The sequence below is a fragment of the Electrona antarctica genome (assembly GCF_951216825.1).
Source record: "Electrona antarctica genome assembly, chromosome: 12".
Lineage (NCBI taxonomy): Eukaryota > Metazoa > Chordata > Actinopteri > Myctophiformes > Myctophidae > Electrona > Electrona antarctica.
In genome coordinates, this window is record NC_136793.1 from 31291961 (window position 1) to 31307137 (window position 15177).

Consider the following 15177-nt stretch of genomic DNA (forward strand, 5'->3'; position numbering starts at 1 on the left):
CGGGCCACAACTGCAAACTTTAAATGTCAATCTTAGCCAACACTAAAATATAAAAAATCTGACAGATCTGTCTTGATCACATGACTATATTGTGTGATATTTGGATAAAATCTGAAGGACTAAAATAAAACAAATATAAATATAAAAATATATAATATATAATATAAAAAAATGTGTTTCACATAAGTCGGCCTCCTGGTGGCTCTTAACGTTTTCCCTGGCCTAGGGAGTGTGCATACAAATCTTTACCCAGATCTGTGCTGTTATAGGTGAATATGCGACCAAGAGGCTGATTTGAAAAATGTCAAGTATAATTTCTTCCTCAGCCTAGTATAGTTGTGTGCACAGTTTCACTGCAATCGGACACTGTGTTCATGATTTGTGGAATGTTGTGTTTATGTGTATCGATGTGTGAAATTTGGATAAAATCTGAAGGAGTAATATCCAAAAATGTGTTTTACATAAGTTGGCCTCTTAGTGGCGCTATAAAAGGCAGATGTGAAATATGCAAGGCAAAGGTTTTCCTTGCCCTTAGCCAATCAGGATGGAGTATGAAAAATCACACCCGTGTGAACTGAGTGGTGCAACTCCGTGTGGGGGCCCCCGGTGGGTCCCCGGAACTTCCAGACCCACAGAAACACGCCCAGGGTGCCAGCCCGGTTCCAGTGGCCCTGTGTCCGAAACGGTCGAGAAATGACAGAGTTACTGTGTGGGGGAATTAGCATTTAGCAGACACCTCTCTCTCTCTCCCCCTCCCCTTCTCTCTCTCCCCCTGCCTCTCTCTCTCTCTCTCTCTGTAATTAGCAGGAAACAGTGAAACACTATGTCTCTCTCTCTCTGTTTCTAGCACAACAGCTCCACTTTTGCCCCTACTGGTACTCTAAACATCGGGACATAGTCACATAGGTTAGGACATAGTCACATAGTTTAGGACATAGGTTGGGACATAGGGACATTGCTGTTCCTTGGAGTGGTTGCACCACTCAAAAATCTGAAAGACCGGATTCGTTTAATGGCTATGGAGATGCTGTGTACCGATTTGCGTGATGTTTGGACAAATTATATAGGGGTGGATTCGTTTTTATGGTCGGATACCCCATCCAGGACAGGCTTCAGACGCGCCTCCTCAGGAGACTTGAGACTCGAACCCTCAACCTTCCGCATCCGCATGAAAGGCATATGCTCTAACCACTACACTAGGGCGGTTCCTACAAAATGTATCGGAGTGATGTCAAAAATATTTGTGTTTTGCAAAAAATCAGCCTCCTGGTGGAGGACCATGCTCTGGCAACCAGGGAGTGTGTGTGTGCACAGTTTCGCTGCTCATGCTCAGGTCATTAAATATTGTCCATTTGGACCATTTGTCCTCCATTTGTTCCTCCTGCAGTCTCAGGCGATGTGTCAGTTTTTCCATGAGCTGTATCTACTGAATCAACTCCTCCCATTGTCCCTGTGTTGGAGGCTCCTTCTGTCCCCATTTCCTTGTGATAGCCTTCTTTCCTGCCGCCAATAAAATGTTTACCAGATACCTATCCTCTCCTCGTATCTTTCCCCCCATCAAGTTTCCTAAATACAGAACATCACACTTCATAGGCACCTCATATCCCAACACCTTTTGTACCTGATCATGTATCACTTTCCAAAAAGACTCAATTTTAATCTCCACAACCCCTCCAACATGATCTGTTGCAACTGCTTGCTCTTAATTTTTGGTGTTATAAAAAACCTGCATAGATTTTTCCAAGAGAATTCCCTCCATATCCGTGAATTGGTAGATGATTGGTGCATTTTCCACATATGAACCCAATCTTTTTCTGTAATTTCTATGTCTAGTTCTGCTTCCCATTTCTTTTTAATATATTCTGTTGAATGACTGCCACTCATCAAAGTTGTATATATTGCTGATATAATTCAAATATTTTTACAACTAATACTTTTGATATCAAACTGATTGTGTTACACATTCTGACTGATTCTATTCACACTGATCATCATCTGAGTAGTATCCGAGTATTATCTGAATAAAAGGAGGTAGTGACACACACGTAATTTGTGTTTATGGGCCCTCAAAGCCCTACAAGTACTTTCCCCATCTAGATTCTTACACGTTACCAATTTTAACAGAGGGGAAAATATACAATATCACAAAACCTGCCAAAAGTCAATATACAGACAATCCTATTAAATTACTAAGTGAATATTTCCAGTTCATTTTGTTGTCTTACTCAGTGTCTCCGGCCACAACAGGTTCCTCCACTACACCCTCAAATGAAACCTGAAGCCTAAAATATACACTGCCACATTCTGCCAGTCAAGCAGATCAAGGAGGAGGGCGCTCCTAATGGAAATGATACAGAACCATGTAGTATAAACAAGATCCCAATCGCTTGAACTTTGTCATTACATACTTTAGATTATAATTCACAATGTGAAGAGCCACTGCCCAAACAGATTAAGTCATTTATTAAAACAGTTAGTCAGTGTAACGTGGAGAATCAGGAGATTATATGTATTTATTTATTTATTTATCTGTTTTATCGTAATGTGCCTGTTCTTAAGTGCATCAAAAATGTTTCAGTCTATCAAGTTGAAGAAAGGCGTAGTGTTTGAAAAAAGGTTCACAACTAAATATGAATCCTGGCTTTAAGATCATGTGTGTGTGTGTGTGTGTGTGTGTGTGTGTGTGTGTGTGTGTGTGTGTGTGTGTGTGTGTGTGTGTGTGTGTGTGTGTGTGTGTGTGTGTGTGTGTGTGTGTGTGCGTGCGTGTATACTGTATAGGCCTATACTTGCATTACACACACACACACACACACATGCAGACAGAGACGTGGCGCATTTATAGTTAGATGTGCAACAAAATTGCTACATTTGCGCATGTCATAAATGTGTATCTTCTCTGCATTTTGGAGTACTTTGCACTGTTCCTATCATATATCTGGCCATCATTGTCTTTTATTATATTATTTTTGTTTGCATGTTATAGCTGCTACAAAAAAGGTTTCCGCTTGTAAGACGTGAAGGAAGGCAAGTAAACTGGAAGTAATCTTTGTTACGGTAAGTTGCTGGCATTTGTTACGGTAAATTGCTGGCATTAGTCATGTTGTTGGTATGCTTTTAAAACCATAACTTAACATTGACAGATCCATGCCACATCTTAACCATTGGCTCATTGCTTGAACAGCCTCAAAAGGTATATCATGCCAAAAATAGAAGTCTGCACACTGCAACTTTGTAAAGCTCCCAGTCAAGGCTTTATTATAGATTACCGTTTCGACAGTCTTCCTGTAGGCTACTCTATATTGCCTTATTCACTGTTGGTCCTGCACCTGCCGTCCAGTGGATGTGCCAGTTCTATTATTTCTCTAATATCTTGCCAAATAGCATGGATCCTTGTTTACCACTAGATAATAGTATAGACGCCTTAACAGACGACGTCACACTGATAAGAAACAGCATGCGCGCGCATACCGGCAGCAGAAGAACCCTTCCTCTCATAAGATGCAATGGAAAAGTTCTAACTGCACTCACGTGTAATAAATGCCCCATCAAACTTTCAGATGCTGTTTTTGAGTCCACAGCAATGTCCGTGTTAACCTATGTGTGTGACTATGAGTACCAGTAGGGGCAAAAGTGGCGCTGTTGTGGGGGGGGGGGGGGGGGGGGGGGTTGCACCACTCAGTTTTCTCCCAGTGTGGAGGAAGAATGACTAGGATTTTTATTGTATTCTCTCACTCTTTAAATATATAATCCATTGGTTTCTGTTGTGTGTGAACAATAATAGCAATTCAAAACAGTTGTCCTCAAAACCACACATCCAGTCGCTGTCATAAGAACGGGAGGTGCGCTCATGATCACGGCAGCAGAGCCTGTGGTTTGTCCATGGCTGCACGCGCACCTGCAGCCCATCATCAAGTATATTGATGCTTCGTCCCGCGATGGTGTCGCGCACGCAGACCTCTACACTGCTTGTATATCAGCTGTTCTCTGTGCGCAACACTGTTGCGCTTTGAAGTATAAATGTCTCCTAGGGTGCATCTCACTAGCCAACACACAAGAGGAGGTTGAATGGACTGAAACCAGCGCTCCCCAAAACAACAGGTTTGGAGATCTGTTGGGAATTGATTACATAAAACAGTCACCCGTGCGCCCAGACCCAGTCCCAATGTTTGTAAACAAATAATTGGTCTATAGGCAAATACTGTAAGTTTACTCCCATTTATCTTATAACTAATTATGGTCCTTTGTAATGCAATATCATTGACGTTTTTTCTTTCTTTTCTTTTTTTTTAATGAATTTATATTAATTTATTTATTTTTTAATGAAATGGGTATTCTAAGACATTACCTTAAATAAAACTAACTTGAACTAACTTTAATATCTTATTTTTTTAAAGAACCATTTAAATTGAAATTTCAGTGTACAGACTCACACAGACAAATGAAAATGTCAAAACACCCATCTGTGTGGACACTGGAACAGCCTTGAGGACATCAGAGTCAGATTGCTTCTAGGCATTATTATATCATCACTGCATTATTTTTTACTGGAAATGTGATGGAATGTGGCATTGTGGTTAGACGAGTTTGGAAGCCATATGAGTATACATCATAATACTATAGCAATGCATTTATCTGTGGCTAAAACAGCTCAGTCAACACACAAGAAACTATGGAAAAGTTGAATACTGTCAATGGGGAAAAGATGAGGGATAAAAATGTGTCTTCATTCTAGACATTGTGCATTTCCAATAAAAGACAACTCTTTGCATGACAGGATGGAGACAGGTGGAGGAATGAGGAAGGAGGAAATGCCTTCATTGTCTTTGTAACATAAAGGTTTTCCTTCAGGCATCACATTTGCGTCGGAGGCGTCTCCTCCTCAGACCATGATTGTATATAAGATGAGTGCCATCGTTACATAGTGTGTGTTTCATTTTGGTCTCTCTTGAAGGAACAGCTGGCAGGACGTTGCAGGTACAGAAGAAATGGGCTCAATTTGACCCAATATTTTCTTTGACTTTTCTTTCTATCATGTGATTTGTTCTGCTGAAGAAGAGTGTTTGTGGTTATTTTATTTTTTAAATTAATGATAATTTAACTGAAAGTATAAAAAGGGACCTCTCACAGGCTCAGTATTTTACTGTTCTGGGTTTATTTTCATATTCACTTATCTTGAGTTAATTTGATAGTGTCCAGGCAGTCTGTATATTAATGTGACAGAATCCTCATTTTTGCAGTGATGACTGGATTTCTGTTCTTGCTGGCTGCTGGTCTGGTTATGCTGAGCCATGCTGGTGAGTGCTATCTGTTGGTATATTTGAATTTCTATAGAAGAGTTTTAGGAAACAAATCCTTTGTTTCATACATTTTTTGTGTTAAGGAAATATACGTCTTTATCTAGAGTAGTACTGTTTTTCTGATGCTCTTCTCCGGGGCATAAGACTTAATAATGTTCCTCCACCTATAAGAGAGATGTATTTTATAACCTTAGCAGTGCAATATCACACTAAACTGCATGCAAGTGTTTTATACTCTATACATGAATGTTGAGTACTGGTGTTACAGTTTTAACCTTACATCAAATCAATTATTAACCAATTATTGATTTGTATCATGAAATTACTATTAATTATGCTTTATGAACGTATGACTATAATTTTTTGTATTTGAGGTATTTTAGTATTTTTATAGTAAGCATTTTAATAACAGCACTTACACACATGGTACACAAGAGATAATTAAAAGTAATAACACAAATATTTGAACATCAATACAATAATGAACAACAATCAACAATAATCATAAATAAAAACAATTAAAAAAATATTATGCTGCACAACTGACAACATAAAAATAGAGAACTGAAATACTTTTTTTTTTGTATTGCTCAGAATCAAGCTTGAGCAGGACTTTCATCGAGAATGCTGTGAAAGAAGCCAAGATCAAAGTGGATAATGATTACGAATACTCCAGGAGAGAGTGAGTATACCAACTTTTCAATACTGTGAAAGAAATGCTTCAAAGCATCCCATGATGACCAAGGCCAGATGTCTGTGTACTGACGTCTCTTCTCTCATGCCATCCAATCCAATGCAGAACGATCGCCCGCGTCAGGAGGAATACAGCTAACCCCTCAGACATTCTACGACTGGAGAGGCAGCCTGTTGGAGCTACCCGCACAGTGGTGCGTTCTGCTGACTATATGGACGCCAGCATCAGACTGATCCAGAAGAGGTCTCTGACATCTCACCACATTCAAAAGCGCTCCATCAATGCCACAGGTTGGTTCTGCTGCAGTTTGTATTTCTCATTACTGGGAATTGGTAAATATGACGAGTTGTTGACCCTTTGCACCTCTGTTTTAGATCTGATCTCTGAGGAGGACCTGATGTTCATTGCTGACCTAACAGGCTGCTCTGCCAGAGCTCGCCCCCCTTCTTGCAGAACAACTCCAAATCTGAACACCTTTCGAACTTACACCAGTGTCTGCAACAACAGGTGAGGCTGTGTGATAGAAGTAGCAATACAATCTGTAACACTATCACTGACAACAATGTCAACAAATTACCTTTGCTGTTATGTCAAGATTTTAAAGAATGTATTGTATACACATAAAGTGACTAATGTCTCGTTTCTCCTTGAAAGGAATAACCCCCGTCTGGGCTCGTCCAATACACCCTTTACCCGCTGGCTACCTGCTGAGTACCAGGATGACATCTCTCTGCCAATAGGCTGGGACCCTGCACGAAGAATTAATAGGCGCCTTCTTCCCTTGGTATAATACAACACTGTACATTTATTTAGTTCAGTTTAGTGTAGTTTCCTCTAGTTTAATATTAAAGGTAGGGTAAGTGAGTTAAAATATGTGTTAAATTGCTCTATATTCTGAATAGTACTCATTGTTATGTTTGTTCAGTAACGGGAGTCTCCATGTCTCTCCTACTTTAAGTTAAAGAACAAATGTACAGGAAATGTGGGGAAAAAAATAATAATACAGACGTGGTCTATATATTGAAAGGACCTTTCATAAACTGTGTAACTGTGTATTTATCACATTCACTAACGTTCTTGCCTCTGCTCAGGTGAGGGAAGTGTCCAACAATATACTGCGCACAGCCAATGAGGACGTGGAGAGTGACTCTATCTACACCCACCTGGTGACCATGTTTGGCCAGTGGACTGACCATGACCTGACCTTCACCCCTCACTCTCCTGTCATTCGTTCATTCAATGACGGCATCGACTGTGACAAGACCTGTGATCGCACAGAGCCTTGTTTCCCAATCTTGGTCAGTATGATAGCATCACAGTGGTGACTGCACTGTATTTACCCAGTAACTTCTTGAGTATGAAATATGAATTTCACTTCTGGGTCCATTTTGCAGCACAGACACACAGACACAGACACACACACACACACACACACACACACACACACACACACACACACACACACACATAAATGTACATTATAGTACAAGACTCTGAGTCCTACGTGTTATGTGTCATCCTGCAGATCCCCGAAACTGATCCCCGCTTTGGCAATAACTCAAACGAGTGCATCCCCTTCTTCCGTTCATCTGCAGCCTGTGGCTCTGGGAACACAGGGCACTTCTTTGGTGGAAGCGCTGTGCGTGAGCAGATGAACGCTCTCACAGCTTTCATTGACGTGGGCCAGGTTTATGGTGCAGATGATGCCAAAGCTCAAAACCTCCGCAATCTCACAACTGACGAGGGCCTGATGAGGGTCAACACCCAGTTTGATGACAACGGCCGTGAGCTCTTACCTTTCAGTAAAATGGCTGCCAACATGTGTGCCACACGACGGAGGATCACCAATGATAGCAATGCCCAGGAGGTGCCCTGTTTCGTTGCTGGTGAGTGAAGACAGACTATCCTGTGTACAAAAAAAAGATTTTACTCTGTATATGACATGGGGATGATTTTATTCTCTTCTTCCACTTTCTTGTTATGTATTTTCAGTCTGTCACAAAAACCTCATTACAGTTTTCAGATAAAATTGTATGCCAATAAACCCAAACCTTATCTACCCACGTCCTTGCCCCCTCGACCACACACTTCCATCCCACCCAGAAGTTCATGTTGTAGTTACCTGCAATGCACACATGCACTGCATGTCTAATTACTACAAAACAAACACTGATCAACTGCATTTAATTTGTTGTTCCATGTATCCTTTATTGTAAGTTAAGTGTCACAGCCACTTGTGTTTAGACTCAGTATAACCTGCTCTCGCTGTCTCCTAGGTGATGAGCGTTCCAATGAAAACATCGGACTAACATCCATGCACACGCTGATGTTGCGTGAACACAACCGTCTAGCACGTGCCCTGGCCATCCTCAATCCCAAGTGGAGTGGAGAAAGACTTTACCAGGAAGCCCGTAAGATTATGGGAGGATACATGCAGGTAAGGAAGCAAACAATGGAATGAACATAAACAATCATCCCTTTATGGATGAAGTGGTAATTCAATATTTGAAACTCTCTTCAACCAGGTCATCGTCTTTAGGGACTACTTGTTACACATTGTTGGCCCAGACTTCATCAGTAGGCAGCTCTCTAACTACCCTGGCTATAATGAAAGTGTGGACCCGAGCATCGCAAACGTATTTTCAACAGCTGCCTACCGATTCGCCCACTTGATGATTCAGCCCTTCGTATTCCGTCTCAATGAGACATACGAGGAGCATCCCGATTTCCCCAGCCCACTGCTCCACAAAGCATTTTTCACACCATGGAGAGCTGTCTTTGAAGGTATGAATAACATCATTGTAATACTATCTTCATATAACTTTAGGTGCACTATTTTGGTGTAAATCTGATAGATCTTCATCGAGTTATTTAATTAAAAAAAATGTAATGACATTTTTGGTGCTCTAAAGGTGGTTTAGACCCAATTCTGAGGGGACTGGTAGGTCGGAAGGCCAAACTGAACACGCAGGACCACATGTTGGTTGATGAATTGAGGGATCGACTCTTTGAATTCAACTCTCGCTTGGCTCTTGACCTGGGCGCTCTCAACCTACAGAGAGGCAGAGATCATGGACTTCCGAGTATGGGCTTCTGTTTCAGTACCTTCCAAATTATATAATATCAGCATATCTGAACCATTTATTTTTTCTAAGTATGACATATAATGAAGAAAAATAATAAACCTGCACATACATCTGCTCCAATCTAATTTAATCAATTTCAATGTTTCTAGCCAAGGCTCTTCATCGGGTCAAACTCATGACACAGTGACTAAAGTATGTTCACGAATGCAACAATTACCCACTGTCTTCTCTCTATGTAGGCTACAATAAATGGCGCGGGTTTTGTGGCCTATCACAGCCCCGAAATAGGATTCAGCTGGCCAGAGTAATGAGAAACACCAGGTTGGCCGATGCCCTTCTCGACTTATATGGCACTCCCGACAACATTGATGTGTGGATGGGTGGAATTTCTGAGCCCTTTGTCCGCGGTGGCAGAACAGGGCCCCTGTTTGCCTGCATCATCGCCACACAGTTCCAGAGGATTCGTGAGGGAGACAGGTAAGCATAGAGCTATGGCTCCCAAGGCGCACAGGTGTGCATTGGGATTTTGTGACATCCACACATTATTATTGAAATCTACTACTATACAAAATGTTATGATTTTTGGTTGATTTTAGAGGATTGTTTGAAATTACATTAAATACATGAAATACAGGTTTGCAGACATCGACTCTGGCCATACATTCATAGGGGTTCTAAAAACAAGTTCATGACATTTCAGACTGTGGTGGGAGAACCCAGGAGTTTTCACTCAAAACCAGAGAGATTCCCTGCGTAATACATCTCTTGCTCGCATCATCTGTGACAACACTGGCATCACTGAGGTCCCAAACAAACCCTTCCTGTACCGACCCAGAGGGTCGGGTTACACCAATTGTGCAGACATCCCTGCCTTCGACCTGAGTCCATGGCAAGAAGGTAGGCGAATGAATATGTTAACCCACAATCCATTTCTGACCTGCCGTATTCGTCTTAAGCTGATTAATGCTTGTTTTTTGCAGAGATTCTGATTTCTAACTTGTTTTCTGTAAATCAAGGTCCTAATGGCTTTCCTGGGGATCGGCAAGGACCAGGACCGGCTGGACCACAAGGTATAACCACTAGTTAATATAGATATGCTACCCGGTAATCATTTTTATAGCTTTGCACAATAGGCTTTGATACAACTTTATACCTGCAATATCGCAAAAATGCCAGAATGGTGACTTTATGTTGGTGTGATATTAATAACTATTCCTTTTGTCACCCCAGGACCCAGAGGAGCACGTGGTGCAACAGGGCCCTCTGGTCAATCTGAATTAGTTGCTTTTTCTGTACGACTGGCCAATAACTTCCCCACAGCAGGCGTGCCTATCCCCTTCAAACAAGTCATCTACAATGCCCAGGATGTCTACAACACCAAGACAGGGCGGTTCACCTGTGTGATTCCAGGTGTATATGAATTTGATTTCCATTGTACTATCTCCGAGCATTCTGGAAATGTGGACCTCATGCTTAACGGACATGTGGTGGTGCACTCCTTCACCACAGCAGCAGGGAATGGCTTTGTTTCTGCCAGTGGGGGCACTCTCCTCCAGCTCAGTGAAGGAGACATGGTCTATCTGCTTGCTAACCATGGTGGCAATGGCTTGACAGCTGACAGCTACTTCTCTGGCCACTTGATTTAGATGTACGCTCTGAATTTTAATGAAACCCACCCAAATCAATTCTTCAGTGAATGTAACTCAGAGAGTGTAAATGGATCCAAATTAATCTGTAAAGGTTAATTTGATTTGTCATATTGATTAAGAAAGAGTAAATTATTGTTTTTGTTGTTTATTGTTGCACTTAATGAACACTTACTCAGGTTATAGAAAGAAGTGAACAACACCTGTTTTGCCTCCTTTTTTGCATTAATTGCTAAGACATGAAAGGTTTCAACTATTTTATCAGCTTCTGATCTGTGAAGTTTTTGGAATTCCTTTTTCATTTCTGCATTGTTGTCCTCAGTATTTATATCTTCTTTAAAAAGGATATTTCCTTTACAGCTTACAATTAATGTAACATATTACCGCTATATGTGATCTCAACTAGACTATTGAATGTATTTCTGAAACTTGAATGAATGAGCATAAATGATTGAATTATAATTTATATCATGAAACAGATGTAAAATAAAACAATGTCTGCTGCATATCACTGTCATTGTTTTTTCATTGTTTTGAAAACCATTAAGTGGTGGGAGACAGGGGTTTGACGGGCAAAATATTCACTTATTAATTTAAGCCACACGCCAGCAGAGGGCGGTGCATACATATTTTAGTAACCAGCAAGACCGGGGACTGGAGGATGTCTTTGGGTCACTTGTGCATGGCCTAAAAATACAGGCCTATACAAAGCCCTGCCTACATGATGCAGAAGCAGACTACTGTTCAATATGTAGGCTACTCTGTTTCTAGCATTAATTAACTGATGTTTCTGTGATGGTCTGATCTAGAAGCAATCACGACGAGCACTTTAATTCTTGATCACTTGTCTTTGGGGTCTCTCTCTCTCCCCCACACCCCCATTAACCCTATCAAAATTCCTTTAGCCACATTCAGTCTGGCATATTTTGGCCATGTAATTGTAAGCAAACTTTTCAAAGAATAAAACAAAATCAACGAAAATAGCAGATCTACAAGCTTACACAGGGACTCCTGGCTATTTTCACTATTCACCTGAAAACAAAATAGGTCTAGTCCTATAGGCCTTTCTACCCTCAAAGAAGAAAGGGGTAAATAAAACATTACATTTTATTAAAGACTTTTTTTTCTTCCCTGCAGAACTTTTCACATTGTTAGGCATCGGCCAACAGGCAACTTTGCAGATCCGCATTTCTGTTAAAAACTGAAATACTTTGAATCACTGATCGTGGTTTGAGAAACATCCGAACAAGCACCTGTCACATAGCTCATGCTCAGCCTCTTTGCCTTCTTCTGTTTCTAGCTGTTTCAAGACAGAGGTGAGATGAGATGTGCTGACATTAAGCTGGACTCAAGCAAGCTGAGCTTTCTCCTCATCCTCCAAAAGAAAAGTATAAGTTCAATTAATGCAAACCTTGGACTCCCACTCCAGCATTGTAGCCTATATTATGAATCATCCAGCCTCCAGGCCTGTATGCTTTAAGTTTGCTATCTTAAGTTTATCAACCAAGACACATGACCTTTCTGAAGTTTTGATTTTAATTGCCAAGATTTTGTCACACTATTTTTCAACTAGGCCTAGATGTTCGAGGCTTTTGTCTTTTTAATTTTTTAGCATGGGCCATCATCATCACATCAGTATAGCATAGCCCTGCAGAATCGCCACTCAAACCCAATATCTATTTATTTATTTTTAAATGATGTATATTTTTTTAATGGTAGCCTGCATGATAGAAACTATAGGGCATGCTCCACTTTAATTGAGGGTGCCGATATTCCCCGGGGTCTCAGCAGCCCTGCTTAAATAAAGTAAACAAATAAATGAGCGCAATATATGGTGATCGATATACGGACGTGGTGGGTCGCATTAGTTCTGTTGTTCTCCAGAGTGGAAAGAAGGGACGGGAACCAGCTGCTGCGTCTACAGGCCGCCCCCCACACGCCCCTCGTGACCTCCGTGGACCGACTGCCATCCACAGAGAGTGGAGCTGGTACTCCCACGGGAGCAGGGGAATTCTGAGGAGGCAGAGTGGCACACGATACCCTATTGTTCTGTTTAGCAGTCACTGATTCCTGGCCCCACCCCCCAAACACGCGCTGACCGTCTCAGTGGGTTAAATTGATTAGAAAGACGCTTGTGGTTCGGTTAATCCTCATTCTCGCCTGGGTATCCGCTTCACGAAATTACAAAGGCAAAACAAAGATATACATCCAGAAGAACCGTGGTCCGTGCCGTGATAGCCGTTGCACAGAGTGAAGACATAAACGAAACCATCTAAAGTTCTTCCAAAAAACTTTCCATGTTGTAAATTCTGACATTTTGACTCATAGATATAGCATAATCTCTTAAAGGTCACGAATGGATTAGCCATCTTTTTTTCTAGCCCAAAATAGACCAATTCACATTGCACAAACACTCGCATTTAAAGGACCACTTCACCACTTTTCAACATATTTTCATATTATAGGTCCTCACTAATAATCATGAAAGAATGGCGCAGTGACATCATCGATGAGGAATACAAGCTAATAGAAACTGCAGGCTTTCTAGTCCTGAAAAGTTGCAATGCTAAAATGGAAGCCATCGTTCTCACGATAATGAAAATCTAAACATTTTTGTAAAATAAATCTTGTTTAAAAAAAATCTGCCTAATGATGATGTCACTGGAGGACGGTTTCTAAACTGCCCACAGCCCTATATGACACAGACTGAGTAGAAAAAAATTGTGCCATTTTATCATGATTATTAGTTTGAAAAAGATAGGTTGAAAAATGGTGAAGTGGTCCTTTAAGGAGCTAAAGGATAAGATGGAAAATAATGTGTCCCCAGAGCATTAAGCAATTTCTTGACACATCATTTCCAAATATATATAGCAAGTAGCAACCCAATTTGTATAGCCGAAAAATCTGGAAGAAAAGGTTAACAAATGAAGCCTGTGTATATTTATGTGTATTTATTTATTTATTTATTGCAGGGATCCACTGAAGAGCTAACCAATGCACCCTTGAAAGTTGTTTGACATGACATTTCAATCATTTAAAACGAAGTCGTTTACAAGCTGCAATGGTCTTAAGTTAAATCTAATAAATGTTAAGCCTTGAGACACAAATAAAGTAAGATGTTTATGTTTCTGCAAAAGATAGGCCAATGTCAGAACAGAAGAGAGAACTCCCACACAGGATGCGTGTAGGCCTGGGTTAACTTTTGCGTCCGCAACATTGCAAGTCTTTTCTTGACAACTCTCATCAAATACACTTTAAGAACGCATCTTCCTTGAACAATAACATCCATACTTGTTTGATGGGAGTAAAGGAATTTTACCCTGCAGATTTGTGTCAACATGCTGCCTTCAGCATTTATAGATTTTTCATGGTTTCGGGTTAAGTAGAGCTGTCAATCAAAACGAGTCAACGTACACCAGGGAAGAGGAGAACGAACACGGCGACAGGGCGGAGATTCAGTGACAGGATTCCGCAAGACTGTTCTCATAATTGGGGAAACATCTGACTGTGTCCCGCGCTGGCAGATGGTCGGTTGAGGCGGGATCGAAGGGGGGAGATTTACATTCATTGTTCAGGCGCTCAAACTCTAAACAGAGACAATGGCCTCTAAGGGGCCAGGAGCCAGCATGAGGGAGGAAAAAAACGTTCCTTTTCAACGCCAGTGGAACAGAAACGGAAAATATTTTTTATAAGGTTACTGCATCAATACATGCTATACATGCGTATAGGCCTATTACACAAGAAGACTGTTTAGTTTTGTATAGCCCACGTTAAAATAACCAAAAAAGGAGGAACAATATGGAACAAAACCATGTGTGTGAAAAGACATTAGGCCTATAGGCCTATACACGAAATATATAGCAATATGTCAGAGGCTGAAATATTTTATGAGATCGATATTGCTCAATACTCACAATTCAGCATTAGAATAAAACATATAGGCCCTCAATTAATATATAGCCTGCCCTGCAGGGTTATTGGGACGGGACGACCAATAATGTCATCATTGGCCAGTTTGAATTTGCCGTAACGACAGTCTGGTTTGTTGATATAATTTTTGACCCTGTCAGGCCGAGGCATGAGAGCCAATCAGATGTTGGTACTGTGTATAGTGCCGGTGGAGATTGATGGATGGATGCAGCAGACGTCCATTGTAGCAGCGTGACACTGATTGGATGCCTCCTCAGTGGAATCACTGCGTTCAATCACTGCACGCGCATTGTTCATGAAGAGCAGACGGCCAAGCTGCCGCGAGCGCATGCACTTCAAAGAGTAGGATGATGATGAACCAAAATACATGAATTTCCACAAAAAAATAACGTCTCAGTACAACTTAAAGTTGTCCTGCTAAGACTTTTCCATGCAAAAATGTGGCATTTTGTCAGCTACAATAGGTTATCTTTAATTCCAATTAGTTGACTTTAAGCTAATTGTTGCGTGCTCATGCGGGTGTA

At 41.0% G+C, this 15177-nt stretch overlaps 1 protein-coding gene across 3 annotated transcripts; it reads left to right on the forward strand.

The window, feature by feature from the left end:
• Positions 1-4017: 4017 nt before the first annotated feature.
• Positions 4018-11229, forward strand: LOC306934518 (eosinophil peroxidase-like). Of its 3 annotated transcripts, none has more exons than XM_079517114.1 (16): positions 4018-4200; positions 4775-4974; positions 5238-5294; positions 5892-5979; positions 6097-6281; positions 6366-6498; positions 6646-6775; positions 7083-7289; positions 7517-7877; positions 8268-8428; positions 8517-8775; positions 8904-9074; positions 9317-9554; positions 9778-9974; positions 10094-10147; positions 10308-11229. In XM_079517114.1, the coding sequence occupies exons 3-16, from the start codon at positions 5240-5242 to the stop codon at positions 10721-10723; spliced, it is 2655 nt and encodes an 884-aa protein (XP_079373240.1). In that variant the 5' UTR covers positions 4018-4200; positions 4775-4974; positions 5238-5239; the 3' UTR covers positions 10724-11229. The 3 variants fall into 3 exon arrangements, with proteins under 3 accessions (XP_079373240.1, XP_079373239.1, XP_079373238.1); XM_079517113.1 differs by having other exon boundaries at positions 4849-4974; XM_079517112.1 differs by lacking the exon at positions 4775-4974.
• Positions 11230-15177: the final 3948 nt, after the last annotated feature.

Coding starts and splice junctions, on each gene's coding strand:
- LOC306934518 (XM_079517114.1), top strand. CDS start 5,240: ATGACTGGATTTCTGTTCTTGCTGGCTGCTGGTCTGGTTATGCTGAGC. Junction 5,295..5,891: donor GGTTATGCTGAGCCATGCTG/GTGAGTGCTATC, acceptor TGTATTGCTCAG/AATCAAGCTTGAGCAGGACT. Junction 7,878..8,267: donor GGTGCCCTGTTTCGTTGCTG/GTGAGTGAAGAC, acceptor GCTGTCTCCTAG/GTGATGAGCGTTCCAATGAA.